Raw genomic sequence first — 15,689 nt, 5'->3', positions numbered from 1 at the left:
GGGAAACTGGCTGTGCACTTCTAAATGGTGACTGATTACAGTGGACAACTTATATTTAAGTCTAACTTCAGAATGAGTGGGTCTTACTGGACTTCTGGATTCCAAGGATTAATGTTCTATTAGCAGTATTCTGCAGTCTATCAACCTTTTTGACACACACACACATTACCCAGTATATACTTGTGAATTACAATAGTAATTGTAATGAAATGAAAAGCTCTACAATCCATTTTTGCAGTATTTCTGTAGAGTTTAAGAGGGGAATATTATAAAAATGTCTTTTAGCTTTTTGAATGTGGAATAAAAATCCATCCTCATATTAATAAAACAGCTGAGGGAATTAAATGCTTAGTAGGATAAAAATTAGTCATCGTTTCTCTTGAATACCTTTGAAACTCTGGCATTTTCTAATGCATACAAATATTCACCAGTTGGCAGCTTTAGAGTTGATTGCCTGATTGTTTTCAAGTCAGATGCATTTTATTTTCTCCCCTTTGATTATCATTTCATTTCTTTCCAAACATTTGTTAAATGAAATTTGTTTACTACTTTTGGCACATTCTAGACAAGATTATTTTAATTACTGTAAGGAAGATTTTTTTAACTACAAAAGATAGTTTCAATTAAATTCCTGTTTCACACAACTCAAACTGATTTGTTTTTCCATTGTGTATTTTCTTTCCACTCCAGGCCTTTTCTCAAACAACAGAGAATGTATTTCGTATTTGCTCAAATGCTGTCTTCTGTATCCACATGGTTGGCCATAATTCTTCTAATATTTATCAGTCTTTTTCCTGAGATTCTCCTGATAGTATTAAAGAATGTAAAAAGAAGAACTGCTAGGGTAAGAACTAACTTTATATTATAATCTAATTTTTGGAAGGGGCTTCAGTATCTGCCGTGAACTAAAAACTATATTTAGAGAATTGCATTAGTTACAGCATGTTAAACCCCTCCTTACAGGTTCATCACTTAATTTCCTCTTCTGCCTAAAAAGTATAGTAAAAACTTCGTTATCCAATGCAGGTGGTAAGTAGATTCCTTAAAAGTGTTCTATGTGATCTTTAGCAATCCATATGGAGTACCACATGTGCTCCATATGGAATTATAAAAGGAAAAAAATGAATTTATTTTTGTATTTAGCCTAGAATTTTTACACCAGGAATTTCCACACCAACATTTCAGCTTTAACCTTAGAAATTTCCCTGTGGGCTGTCTGCAGATTTTTTTTCTGTTGATAATCTCAATTTGCCTTTTTCAAACCATTCCCCTTTCTTTAATTATAGTGCTGCTTAATCTCTGTGTTGCTTCTAGCCCTGTCTGTCCAGCAGTATATTTGAACCAAAGAGAATTCCCTGGATGTAGTTTCTACATCCTAACCCTCTGAACATACATATAAAAAAACCTAGATTGCTTTATTTTTACCAAATCATGAATTCCCTCTGGAAATCAAATGTTTCCCTCTGTTGCATTCTCTGATATCTTTTGAATGCATCTTAAAATCCCTTGAAAAGTGAAAGGGGTAGATTAGCCTGGAAAGTGAAACTTCTGGAAGATTTTGACCAGTGGTTTAATTAAATATGTCATTTTACTGCTAACACTACCTCATTTGGCTAACCAGAACACTTTCTGTTACATTGATGCCAACTAGATCTTTGTAGCCCCTGCAAGGCTGAATTTTCAAGAAATTGCCTAATCTATGACTACCTGACTTATTTTATCAAATTTGCCAACAACTTTAGCCACAAAACTGGTATAAGTTGATGGGAGTTTTATGTATTGAATTGATAGAATCCAGTGATTGATGTTATGCAGACATGGGGGCCTGACGTGATTAGATCAAGAAAATATTCAGTGATTATAACTATGAAATAGAAGCTTCATGTCATAAGTCACTCCCAAAAGCAACACAACTGCCAGCGGCATAAGCTACTTTGGTTCTTTTTTTTTTTTTCCTTCCTTTGACAGGCAGAGTTAGACAGTAAGAGAGAGACAGAGAGAAGGTCTTCTTTCCGTTGGTTCACTCCCCAAATGGCCACTACGGCTGGCGCGCCGTGCCGATCTGAAGCCAGGAGCCAGGTGCTTCCTGCTGGTCTCCCATGCAGATGCAGGGCCCAAGCACTTGGGCCATCTTCGACTGCCTTCCTGGGCCACAGCAGAGAGCTGGGCTGGAAGAGGAGTAACCGGTACAGAATCTGGCGCCCCAACCGGGACTAGAACCCAGGGTACCAGCGCCACAAGCAGAGGATTAGCCTAGTGAGCCATGGTGCCGGCTGTAAGCTACTTTGGTTCTTGAAGTATAAGACCAATCCAGCATATAGTTATGTAGTCAGAATTCTCCTGAATTCCAGTACTTCCACATGCCTTAAGGGCTGGAACTGGACCCAATAATGTTAGGCTTGCTAAGACTGTGTTATTTTACCCTTTAATCCTTCTAGCCTTTGACTAACTCCTCCCAGCTGGATTTTCTTAATTTTAGGATAGAAAAGCAGCATTTAATTACCTGATTATACCTTAGTATCTGTTGTACAGGAGTAAAACATATTGATACAAAAGGTTCCTCCAGGAGTAGCTCAAAAGGCAATTTATATAAAGCCAAATAGAAAATGCTATAGTACGAAATGGCTTGATGCCTTTTCGTAATATAGAATTTGTCTGGGGAGGATCTCTGAGTTGCTCTTCCATTCTCCTCTTTGGTAGTATACTGTGGGGTACTCCCAAATGTTTTTTCTTAATTTTGATAATGGAGCGCATAGTAAATAATGGCCTATACCTAGCTTCATGCTCTAAAGATGACACCAACATTTCAGAAACCAAAATCTTTAAATATGTCATCTTCTTCCTTAGTCCACCTTTATTTAAAAAATTAGACATCGGCTGAAAATGATTTTTGCATAGGCCATTGAGTGGAGGAATACTACCAGGCAGTCACGGAAAAAACTTAGAACATTTTCTTTCCTTGAAAACCACAGATTCCAAACTTCTGTTGAAAGTATAAATATGGAGTTTGGGGGTTGCAACCCTTTTTTCTTAGCAGCATTGAATGTTGTCAGTGGTTCAGCATGAAATTTGTCTTGAGTTATATCTATGGTAGGAGGAATTTACTGTCTGTACTATAGTTTGGCAGGCTGATGTGCTAGAACAACCAGGAAAATTTACATGTCATTTTCATTCATTCATTCATTCATTCATTTATTCTTACCATCATTGAATCAGTAAACATTTATTGAACCACCTACTGATGAACATCTCTCTTTACATCCAATGTCTGAAAGGCTAAATGGTTTTTCAGACTATGGGATTTTGAGAGTTGCAAATGAGGCAAACTATTGTGGGCACTCTGCGGGGCTGCCTCTTAATTTATACAAAGTGGTGTATATGAATGCATAAAGGCCAACTGAACCAAGGCAGCCACAGATACTCTTATAAGTTATATCCTCTTACATAGGGCCCCATTTGGACATATCACAGAGGCAGAGGTCAACTGCTATTAAAGAACAATGAATGCCTGACTTCCCCCAAATACGTTAGTCTTTTTTAAAGATTTACTTATTTTATTGGAAAGACAGAACTACAGAATAGGACACACACACAGGGAGCGTGCAAGAGTGAGCTTCCATCTGCTGGTTCATGCCCCCAAATGGCCACAGCCGCCAAGGCTAATTGAGACCAAAACCAGGAATCTGGAACTCCCTCCGAGTCCATTCCCTACACGTATGGCAAGGGTCCAAGCACTTGGATCATCCTACACTGGTTTCCCAGGTGCTTTAGCAGGGGACTGGATCAGAAGTGGAACAGCTAAGACTTGAACCAGTACTCATATGGGATGCTGCCATTCTAAGTGGCAGCTTAACCCTCTGTACCGCAACACTGGCCCCAATATGTTAATCTGTATGCTTAGTGACCAATAGTCTAACATTCTGGGTGACTTCCTACTTTGTTCAATATTCCTTGCTATGATATTGGCCTCACTTTAAAGGGAAACAATATTTTTTACACTGGGTCTGCCTCATATCCTGACAGGCTCCATAATGGGGTAATGTGTGGGGCCTTATCTAGAGTAGAAGATCTCAATGACTTCAACCAGTAGGCATCTTGGAACACTGTACACACCCACAATGCCTGTGACAGGTAGGCACATAGGTCTTAGCAACTGTTTTGAGAAAGAGACTTAACATTGGGCATTGAAAATTTCTCTGTAGCACTTGAGAAAAAAAGCTAAGCCATTTGTATTTAACAATTATAGAAGCAGCCTTATGCTGAATTCCATCTAATTCAGTGTGCATTGCTTGAGGGCCCACTATGAGCCAGCTTCTATCCTAGGTGTTAGTAATTCGGGGAAGAATCAGATTTGGCTCCAGCTCACAAGGAGGCCTCACTCTAATTAGGTTCCAAAGGATATTCATACAGAATGCTACTGTAAGCATGTATGAAATAGAAAATAGAATTAGTGATATGGCTTGATGTCCACAACTAAGCTATTTGAAGATCCAAGTCATTACCTCCTGAAACCTCTAGTAAAGAGGCTAGTTTGGTGGCCTCTACCACATATTTGGCATTTTGGCATAATTATTATGAAGAATACCGCTATCTTAAAAAATAGATTCCCTTGGTTATTCAGTCAAGGTTGTAGTTAAGCCCCTTTTCCCTCAGCTAAATTTTCAGCAATCAGATTAATTTATTAACCTTTATTAAAGACCGTAGTGCTTTTCTTTATTTTATAAAGTGATGAAGCTGTGCATTGACATGCTGCTAACAATGTATGAGACTGTCCTGGCACACTGAACAGTGGTACAGCAGGATAACATTTCAAAGGAGGTTTCAAGTTCAGAATTTGGAGTATTTCAAAAAGCTGTGTTCCTTCTCAGCACAGCCATTGGTGCTCTGTAGATCAATGAGATATACTTGGCCCTTCCAGTCAAGTAATAAATACCTCTCTACATTTCAAATGGAGGACTTTTCCAAATATCCTTATGTAAAGTTTTTTCATGTAAACCACTATGATTGAAAGGGTGCCTTACCTTTGTCTGCTAGTCATGGAAAGACTAATAAGAATGGACCCAGTAAAATGGCCATGCCTAGCATGGGATGTCTGCAGAAATAGGAAGAAATATCCCATTGTTTTGAGAGCTCTTTCAGAAGGGAAGACAAGGAAAGGAAGACTGTCAGCTGTCAGAGAAAAATTCTCAGGGGAAACACTTTGGAAATTTTGAAGGATACAATTTAACATTATAATAATGTAATAATAATAATAATTACCATTGTGGTACTTAACAGTGTCATATACAACCATGAGTTGAGAGGGCAATTGCCCTGTGAATTGGATTAGACAAAAGTAAAGTCAAATCCTAATGTCGTGGCCATTGGGATGGGCCTTTATTCATTGGCCTCTTTGACATACTACTAATTGAGCTGATGTCAAAGCTATCTGGATGACTGCAAAGGAATGTAAAAATTTCATACTATTTTAGCTCATTATCTCCAATCCTCTTCACTAGTCCCCCACCAATTGCTAGTTCTGTCAATTTTATTGCTTTATATACTCTTTTTGGGCATTATATTGCTTTCTGTACTTTCATTTTCCCTTTGTTTTCCTTTACAAAGTAATTTTAACACCTAATCTATTAACCCTGAAGATATCTGCTTTTTATAAACACTTTTATCTCTGATGGTTAGGTAGAAGTTTTTTATCACACTCAAATTTGCTTACAAGTTGCAGTCTTACATAGATAGATTTGTACATTTTGAAACTGACACACTGCCTACTGTGCTGAGGAGGAAGGTGACTTATACATTAAACATATGGGTGGGGGACTTGATGTCATGTTAACCTTATTGCCACAAAATAGAGATAGCAGCAATTAAAAATTTTTTCTCAGAAACTAAGTATTTGTTTCTCTAGCTTTTATCCACTTGGTAATTTGCATGTTACCAATATGTCACCAGTTTTCTTCATTTAAGGTCTAATATGAATAAGAAAATATAGTTATATCAAAACATATGAATAAATTGAAATATTTATCTTTAAAAGTTGTTTATTACCCTCTTTTGGATACATATATGTTTTTAGTTGGTTTCTTTCTCTAAGCATAATTTTATTAGTCACTGAGTATATAATATGGGTAATTTTGATTAGCAGAGTTGTTCAACTTATCTCCAAAATTGACAATTCAACTTCTGTTTTGATTGGACAATGCCAAAACCAAATCTGTAAACTTATAATTTCAGGCACAGAATAAGGGCAGGGGGTGGAGAGTGGGAAATAGCCTCTTAGATGTTCTAATTAAACTTTATCATTTTTGATGTCGTCTGGGTATTTTAAAGGAAAAAATTTGCCTACCTTTTGATAGAGGTCTTTGTAGGGAAGAGGAAAACTAATCAGATTATGTTAGAACAAAGGAAGGTAAGCATTGTTCCAGAGACAAATGAGACTGTGGTGTCTCCAAATGTTTCCCCATCACGTTAGGTTTGATTAGACTTTTTACCTGCAACTGCCAAAGAGCAGTCAGTCCTTTTATAGTGTATCTGTGCAATTGATAGACTGATGGTTATTAATGGACCCTGGACATAGCTCTATGACCAGTGAGTTTTGAAGAACTGTAGATTAGTGAATTAATGGTTAGAGATAATCCTGACTTTAATAAGAAGCATATTTTAAAATTTATTAAAATATTTTATTAAAAAGTATGTACATTCCCATTTTCAAAATCATTTTAAATTTTTACAGAGAAATAGTAGTTGGCACATATGATAGACTATTCTGAACTCTAGGAAGTAATGTCTTCAAAACTAACATGTCGTTTCTACTGCAAATTCTCAAGGTTTCTTTTTAAATGTCTTAGATTTGAGAGAATATTTACTCTTTTTTTTTTGGTTTCTGCATTTCTCTCTTTTCTACTGCAATTTTCCACCTTTTGTGCAATTGTGAACAAGGTAACGAAACGCCTCCCTTCCTCAGGAACATCTACTATCTTCATGCTTTCTCAAACTTCCAGCAATCACAGTTTCTCTTGGAGTGAATAAGGTGATTTCCTTTCTTAATGTACCAACATGCTTGCATTCTCATTTGCCTGACACCATTTTCTGATTCTTTATGAAAAATACTTCTCATCACTCATCTTTATATCTTTTATTAATTCTTAAAGTATTTTGTCATTTTATTTGAATCATTTGTTCACCTTTCAAATTGTCATACTGGAGAGGAAGTAATCTTCAAAAGCTTGAACTATAAGTCTGTGGTCTCATTGATTCAAGGTATGCAGTAGTAGCCATGGCATGTTAGAACTAGTCTGTTTTCCAGGTCAGGAATGTTTTACACATATTTACCTTTATTTGATACACTCGCAGCACCAGCACAACTCTCAGAGGTGTTCACCAAAAGGATGGTAAGGTTCACTAATCAAACCATACTGACTCATTTTACCATATAACCTACCAGTGCCATTTCAAAAACTCAAGTTTGCTACTACTGTCAATTTACTTCTGTGAAAACAATTGGAATTGCAGACTTTCTTAGGCCTTTAAATGTATTCATTTGAATGTTATGCATTTGCTATGTAGTGTAACCATTTGTACTTTTGGCCAGAAGAGAAGTCTATAGGAAATGATTTTTCTTCTACATTTTTTATCACCAGGTAGGTTAACCAGTCTTCAAACGCTTTAAGTATCTTTGCCTCACTATTACAGAGAAATCTGAGCTGTAGAAGGGCATCTGACTCATTATCCGCCAGACCTTCAGTCAGACCTCTTCTTTTACGAACATTCTCAGACGAATCTAATATATTGTAACAGGTACCTAGTGTTAAACAAGTGGGCTGGCTTTAAGGAAACAGATTAACAGCATTATAAAGAAAATGAAAATATCACTCTCTAAATTTTCTCTGCTGTTGGTGTGGTGAACTTTATACTATTCTTGCAAAAATATAAAGATGCATTACTTGGAATATGGGGAAATATACCTTTAAAATTTGCTAAGCCCCCAAATAAAAGTTTAGGTATTTTTCAGAGTTGAATGATAATTTAAATCTGTAAGGGGCAAGTTGTCATGGTAGTGCCATCATGTGAAAATACTTATTGATACTGATCAGGAAGTATAACTTTAATTTATAAAGATCCTTTGGAAAATTGAAAATAAATATTCCAAAATTGCATCTGTATAATATCAAGTCAGTTTAGCGTTGCATGTTCTTCTGGGAATTTTGTGAAAATAATTAAATGTGTCTGTACCTTCATGTGCTGTGTCTGTGTGTTTGCAGGTATACACTTAATGTCCTTGTAAATGTGTGGTCCCCAAATACATATTAATAAACCAGTCTAATCATAACTTTTTAATGTCAAGTTTTATTCAAGCTAAATGGCTCAACTTCAGAGGTAAAATCTTTCCTAGCCATTCAGGGGGATGCATGCCTAATGATTTTTTAAAAAGCTTTATAATTAGTGTTTCCAATTTGAGTACATTTATCTTCTAATGTACTGTTTCATTTACCCCAAAAATATTTGGACAGAATTGATATGCCATGAGATGAATGCTTGGACTCAGAATGACCCTTTTCTGTACATTCTGTATTTTCCGCTACAGTAGCCTTTGACACCCCAGACCTCTAAAGGTCATTTATCCATCCATGAAAATTCAGAGTAATCCATGAACAAGGATTACAAGATTGTCAGCTTGAAAACCACTCTTGTAGCTTTTAGAAGGGCTGTCTTTCATGAACACATAAAAAATTAACCATCATCATTAATAAAATTTTGGGTCAGTTCACTTTGAAGCTAACAATTTGACTCTACCTTACAGGCCCATTTTCTCATCAGCTATCAATTCACTCTCCTTCCAGCATGGAATTAAAATTAAACTAATGGAGGCCAGCGCCGCGGCTCACTAGGCTAATCCTCCGCCTAGTGGCGCCGGCACACCGGGTTCTAGTCCCGGTTGGGGCGCCGGATTCTGTCCCGGTTGCCCCTCTTCCAGGCCAGCTCTCTGCTGTGGCCAGGGAGTGCAGTGGAGGATGGCCCAGGTGCTTGGGCCCTGCACCCCAAGGGAGACCAGGAAAAGCACCTGGCTCCTGGCTCCTGCCATCGGATCAGCGCGGTGCGCCGGCCGCAGCGTGCCGGCCGCGGCGGCCATTGGAGGGTGAACCAACGGCAAAGGAAGACCTTTGTCTCTGTCTCTCTCTCTCTCTCACTGTCCACTCTGCCTGTCAAAAAAAAAAAAAATTAAACTAATGGATTGAGTCCTTTAGTTCTATCTCTTGTGGCTCCTCATTCCTGCAACTTAAGTGTTATTTTGCAAGCAGACTCTTTTTGATGCAGTTGGGTTCTTTTCAGCTGCTTTTGAACAACTTACCTGAGTATATTTTCCATTGGTAATATCCATCTACTTCACAGTAACCTTCAAAGTTTTTGACCCTTTTATCCCAGATTGCCTGTCCTAAGCTATGTGTTGCATTTTAGCTGTTTTTGGTTAATTTTGTATCCCCCTGGATTGCTTTCTTTAGCTTGGTCTGTAGTTTGGGAGTCGGTACTGTGTAACAGACTGCTAATGCTTTTGGCCTCTCCAGGACCTTAACTCTTACAATGTCTGACATGGAACTAAGGAATATTTTTAAAATCAATGACTTTATTTTTAGTGTAGTTACTTCTTCCAAGAGTTAGTTTAGCCACTGAGTTTGTTCCTTGGTTGCTATAGGACCCACCTGATTCCTTCCACGCATTGTGTGTGACTGGCAAATTTATTTTGTCTCAGGTCATCATGACCCTGCAGAGCTATCTAAAGACCTAGAGAGTGGTTGTTGAGAATTTGGCACATAAATAGAAATAGAAGGTATTTTAATGGGCTTATGGTCCAACCTTGACAATGAAGGTATTTGAGAATGGGAAGAAAATAGCAGTCTTTAAGGCCTTCCGCTGTTCAGGTTCAAAAAGTTGAGTTTAAGAGTGGAGAGTCAGAGTTAGACTCCCTCACTTGATATATAACTTCCATTTCTCAACATATCTGAATCATTTGATGATCAGTTTGTCTTTCATATCCTACCCTGATCATAATATTTGATGATGTTGAGAGGACAGACAAGAATCTGCAAAAATTTTTAGGGAAATTTCTATGGTTCTTCCTCCAAAAGATGATTCAAAGAAAAACAAGAGTCAATTGACTTATCAAAAAGAAAAACAACTTAAATAGTATAGGAGAAAAAGTGCTTCTTTCAGTAAAGGAAGAATATTTTCAAAATAATCTTCCAAAATTGAATATATCATCAGACTCTCTGTCAGAATTAATGCACACCCCAAAAAAGTAACCCATTCATTTTCATTCAACATTTCCTGAACATCTGCTGATGATCTAGACACAGTACTAGGTGCTCTAGATAGAAAGATAAATAAAACATCCCTGTTCTCATGGAGCTTCAAAGGGATTATAGAGGACTAAAAATCTCTGTGGTGGTAGATAAGCTCAGTGGTAAAAAGTATTAGGAGAACCCTGGAGTAGTCCAAAAGCAAAAAAGCAAGCCTGAATCTATTCAGCTGACAAATGAGGAAAGAATTAAAATCTGGTTATTGTGTCACTTTTTATCCCCCTTGCATGTGAATAAAACTTGGCATTTTGTTAAGACAGTTGCTTTACTCTCAACAAAATTTACTACTTGATTTATTTTTAAACATGTTTAACAGATGGTTTCACACATTTATTAAAATAAACCTTTTAACTCTGTATATTTTAAATTTTTCAGAATCCGAATCTTGAGCTGCCTATGTTATTGTCCTACAAGCATATTGACAGTGGTTACAGCTAAAAGAGAAAGCGTGAAGAAACAACTACAAAAAGTTATCATCTCAGGATACTCCATATGCAACAAACTAAACCACTCTCTTATGTCTAGGGTTCAGATTAAATATCCATTAAAATACCAAATGACTCTGTTAAGCATTTACCATTATTGTAAGTAGCCCTTATGACCAGAGCTATAAGTTAAGAATCACATGAAAGTTGAAAGCAAGACTACTTAGATTTCTGCCTTTAGATAGAATACTATAACTACCAAATGGGTGTTCTTTTAACCCATTGACTTTGTGAATGGATTTAACTTACAATAGTATTAAGTAGAAGTCATGTAACGGGAATGAATAGATTTTGCTAATACAGTATTACTTTTTTTGCCTGGCAGAAAACATAGTCTGTTTGGATCACATTTCTTGCTCCTGCTGAATGATCATCTTAAATTATTGTTTTTTCAAACATACAAAGGAATACTTGAAAATAAAGAACTAAATGGTATTGATGCATCAGATAGAATAGTTAATTCATCTTTTCTGTTAACCCACATGCTAATTGTATCTTGGCATAACATGCTTGCCAGAAAATACCTTGAACATGTATGTGGAAAGTGTTAACTCTGGATATTATTGTGGGAACAGAAAAAATGGTTTATTTTGTTTTTTCCCTCTGAATTAAACTCCACTTATGGATGTAAGGCTACTAGACTTGAAAATAAAGCATACAACATTTCAATCACTTAATAGCCCCTGAAAATAAGATATAAGCAGATTTTTCCGATGTCAGTTTTACAGGAATCTGAAGTAAGGTGGGCAAAACCATAGTTATGCAAAAATAAAGGCCATTCTGAACATTAGCCTTTTATAATTTTATATGGAGAAAAAATAAATATAGCTGATTTTAAACTATTAACAGTTTTTATTTTAAAGAGGTTGCATTTATGCATATATAAAGCACTTTTTTTTGTCAATTTGGGAAGGGTCGAGATCCATCCCATGACAGTGGTTCAGCCTGTATAGGAGCCATGACTCTGTGAATATGAATGTTGTTTCTAGTAGCTAACTTGACCAGGGTCCTGGTCTAACTATAAACCATGAGACCTTGGTATAGTCCTCAACCTGCTGGACTAAAAGGAGATTTTAGCCTCCTAACGAGTTCACTTAAAATATAAAAATAAATGTGAAATGTCTTTTCATTGTCAAAATTAAACACACTTTTTGGACACAAATGATCATATTTGACTGCTACATTAAAATAGTCTTTAAAACATATTCATATCATTTTCCTTTTTTTTGTTTGTCTTTCTGGTACGCCTATACTGTTACCAGTATTTATATTGTATTTGGTTTTGGAAAAGTATTGGATTCAGTCTGTACCAATATATTTATATAGTCCATATGGCACATTTGATTGTTCTGTATATGTTTTGTGTTAATGTTTAGGTGTAATTTTTCTTATATTGTAGAAAGTACATAATTTCAGTTATCAGAGACTATTCCATCATTATTCTCCCTTCATTATTTCATTTGTTCTCATCCATCAGTGTTATTTTTTGAGTATTTTGTTAAGATATCATTCACAGCTTACTTAAGTATGCTGTGTTCTGGTAACCTGTATTTAAGGTGATCTACGGAAAACAGTCTTTATATTCTTTGCCTATCCCAAAGAGCTAAAAAAGTCTAACCCAGGAAAGCTTGTGAGTTTGGTTCTTGTTCTCGTTCTTAAAGGTGTTGTTCCTGTATTGTTATTATTGTTTTACTTAAGAACCATAGGGACTGTGAATACAGACAGAGAGCAACAGTAAAGGTTTATTTAATGCAGAACCATTGGAAAGTTGACATATTCAGAGTATCCAGGGTAGTAGAAATATAACTGGTTGTGTATAAAATTCCTTGCAGCCAGGAATAAAGTTGGATGAGAGGAGTAAGGGGAATGTCAAGTCATGCCTCACCTCCATGTGATACTGTACACTCAGCTCAAATTTAATAAGGCCATGATGTATAATATCATGGCCTAGATTCTTAAAGAGGACCTAGCTTTTGTTTTTGAAAGATATTTTATTAATGAGCTAAAAAAATGGCCAGCATGGAATTAGTATATGGACTAACTTTATATAAGTTGTCCAGTATTCCTAACACTACAGTCCAACCACGCTGTTTTGTGACAAAGGAGAAAAATGTTAGAGTAGGATCAAATACCCATAATTTGAATAATTCTGAGCTATCAAAATGTCCTTGTTATTTTCACAACTGTTGTCCATTGTTTGATGATGTTACCTATTAAAATGAAAACATTCATTCCTTATCTACAACATATACACCAGCAGCAATATAAATGTTACCCTAAATTTGCAAAATCCCTAATAATTTAGTGATGGAATTTTTTAATAACATACGGTATATAAATGTGCAGATTTTATGCAAATATTAATCATTTTTCAGCTTGCAAAATGGACCTGCAATATTACATTTTCCACTTACACAATTTTTTACATCTATGTTTTTGCTTTCTAAAATGAATGTGAATGCCATCTTTTATGAATGCAACTTGCCTTTTTCATTACAGAAATTTTTGTTTGATGTAATCAATAAACTTTGGTATGATATGATGGATATTTTAGCCTCTTTTTTGGAAAGGTCCCAGCTTGACATCACAATTATAATACAGAAATAATTTAGTCATGATAAATAAGCTTCTAGTTTCCTTTGTGTTTTTCCATTTCACAAATGGTTGACCATTTCTACAGAAGTTAAATTAACATTTTATGGCAGTCACTAATTTGGGAAGGAAGGCTACAATATTTGGTATTTGTGGGAATTTTTTTTAAACTACAAATGGCCTTTTTTTAAAGTCTTCAAAAAGCAAACCCTTTTCTTTTTCCAAAATAATCACAATTAACTTAAAAAAATTGGCACACATCTTCAAAGCATTTCCCTTTAATGGGAGACTTAGCTTAATAGAATCTAAATATTAAAAAATTTTTGGAAATTCTATTTTGTTGCCATTAAAAGACAAAACAGAATCTAGCATAAGTTAAGAAAATCCACTCATGCTTCAGGCCCTTCTCTGGGTACCAACGTTGTTATATTATTTCCACTTAGCAAAAATCTGTTTAGCAACCCTTCCTCCTTTGGGTGTGATTTCAAATTCAGTGACATCTTCCAGGATCATAATGACAAAGTCATCGAATCCTAGAAGCATACCAACAGTTTCCTTACTCACTGTTCATCACAACTTGAATTCTGGATCCGGTACATGTATCCAGTGATCTCTAATGGCAGCAACTGTGACAGGTTGATTATTAGCCACCATGACTGTGCCATAAGTGGTCTATCTGTGGGAGTTTTTAAAAAGACTGTATTGTGTTAGTACATAGAGTAAACATCAGATATACCCAAATTGAAGGATATTCACAATAAGTGACTGACAGTCTCCAAAATTTTGTAAAGATCATGTAAAACCAAGACTGAGGAACTGCGCCAGTTGAAGGAAACCAAGATGATATGAAAACTAAGTGCAGCCTGTGATCTTCAATTGGATACTGGGTGACAAAGCGAACATTAGTGGATAATTAGAAAGTTTGGCTACAGTATGTAGTTGCATAACACTGTGTAGATAATATATCAGTGTTATCTTTTTAATACTTAAAATTAGACCGTGATTACATATGGCATATTTTGGGAATCTGAATAGAGGATATATTGGAATTTTGTATTTTTGCAATGTAAGTCTTAAATTATTTCACAATTGTAAGTTAAAAAAAAAGCATAAAATATCAATAGAGAGCATTGAATTAATCTGCATATAAAAGACTACAATATAATTTATTAGCTAATATCTGCATAGCACTTTACAGAATGCTTTCATATACCTCATTAAATCTTCATAATGGCCTTATACAGTGATCTTAGCTCCAGATTCTTAACACTGAGGTTCGGATAACTTAATTATCTTGTCCTGGTCCCTCAGGACTGAACTTAGATATGACTTGTATGTTTCCTACTACATTACACTTTGTAGTTTGGAACCCAAAAAAACATTTCCTCCTGGGTTCTCAAACGATTAAAAAGTAAACCTGATGCAGGTGTTTGGTGCAACAGTTTGGCCTGGGACACCTGCATCCCATATTGGAGTTCCTAGGTTTGAGTCCCAGCTCGGCTTTTGAATCCAGCTTCATACTAGTGTGTACCCAGGGAGGAAACAGTAATGACTCAAGTGATTGGGTCTGTGTCACCCACTTCTGAGACCTGGACTGAGTTCCTGGCTCCTGGCTTCACCCTGAACTAGCCCCAGCTTTTGTGAACATTTGAGGAGTGAACCAGCTGATAGAAGATCTCTGTCTCTCTGTTTCAAGTAAATAAGTACAAATAAAAAGGAAACCTTACTGCAGTAATTTTCATGTGAGCCATTCAGGAAACATACCTTTAACATGAAGGTGTTGGACTTATTCGGGTGTTTCCAAGACAAGGGTTAGCATCCTAGCCCTGTTTCATGCACACTTTGAGTTACATACTTCCTTAATTTTACTAACAAGGCACCAATTAGCTACCTGTCCCTGGAATCTAAACTATGATGTTAACTTAAAGTCAGAGTATAGAGGATATTTCCAGTGCTTTCCATCTCAAATGATTTTACCCTACTCCTGTGAAAAGCTTGAATTTATAGGTCTTGCATTGTGGTACAGCAGGTTAAGCCACTGCTTGCAGCGCCAGCATCTGACATCAGAGTGCCAAATCAAGTCCTGGCTATTCTGCTCATCCAGCTCCCTGCTAACATACCTAGGAAGGAAGTGAAGGATGGCCGAAATGCTTGTGCCCCTGCTACCCATATGGGAGACCCAGATGGAGTTCCTGGCTCTTGGTTTTGGCCTGACCCAGGCCTGAATATTGCATCCATTTGGGGAGTGAGCTAGTGAATGAAA

At 36.3% G+C, this 15,689-nt stretch overlaps 1 protein-coding gene across 22 annotated transcripts in view; it reads left to right on the top strand.

Moving 5' to 3' along the window:
- ATP11C (ATPase phospholipid transporting 11C) overlaps nucleotides 1–13,380 on the top strand; it is a 207,749-nt gene extending 194,369 nt beyond the window's left edge. For 8 of the 22 annotated variants that reach the window (XR_011385560.1, XM_051831579.2, XM_070066965.1 and 5 more), the window contains 3 exons: nucleotides 691–844; nucleotides 7,687–7,791; nucleotides 10,725–13,380. Coding sequence is in view for 18 of the 22 variants with exons in the window: in XM_051831579.2 (XP_051687539.1) it covers nucleotides 691–844; nucleotides 7,687–7,788 (256 nt within the window). In the remaining 4 variants the exon portion in view is untranslated. Of the gene's footprint in view, nucleotides 1–690; nucleotides 845–963; nucleotides 1,030–6,933; nucleotides 7,025–7,634; nucleotides 7,792–10,724 lie in introns of those variants that run through there. The other 14 variants (XR_011385561.1, XM_051831583.2, XM_070066970.1 and 11 more) reach the window with 12 other exon arrangements.
- The last annotated feature ends 2,309 nt before the right edge of the window (nucleotides 13,381–15,689 follow it).

The sequence above is a fragment of the Oryctolagus cuniculus genome, chromosome X (genome assembly GCF_964237555.1).
Source record: "Oryctolagus cuniculus chromosome X, mOryCun1.1, whole genome shotgun sequence".
NCBI classification, from domain to species: Eukaryota; Metazoa; Chordata; class Mammalia; order Lagomorpha; family Leporidae; genus Oryctolagus; species Oryctolagus cuniculus.
The sequence above is the reverse complement of the archived record's forward strand: the minus strand, read 5'-3'. Positions and strand labels throughout refer to the sequence as shown.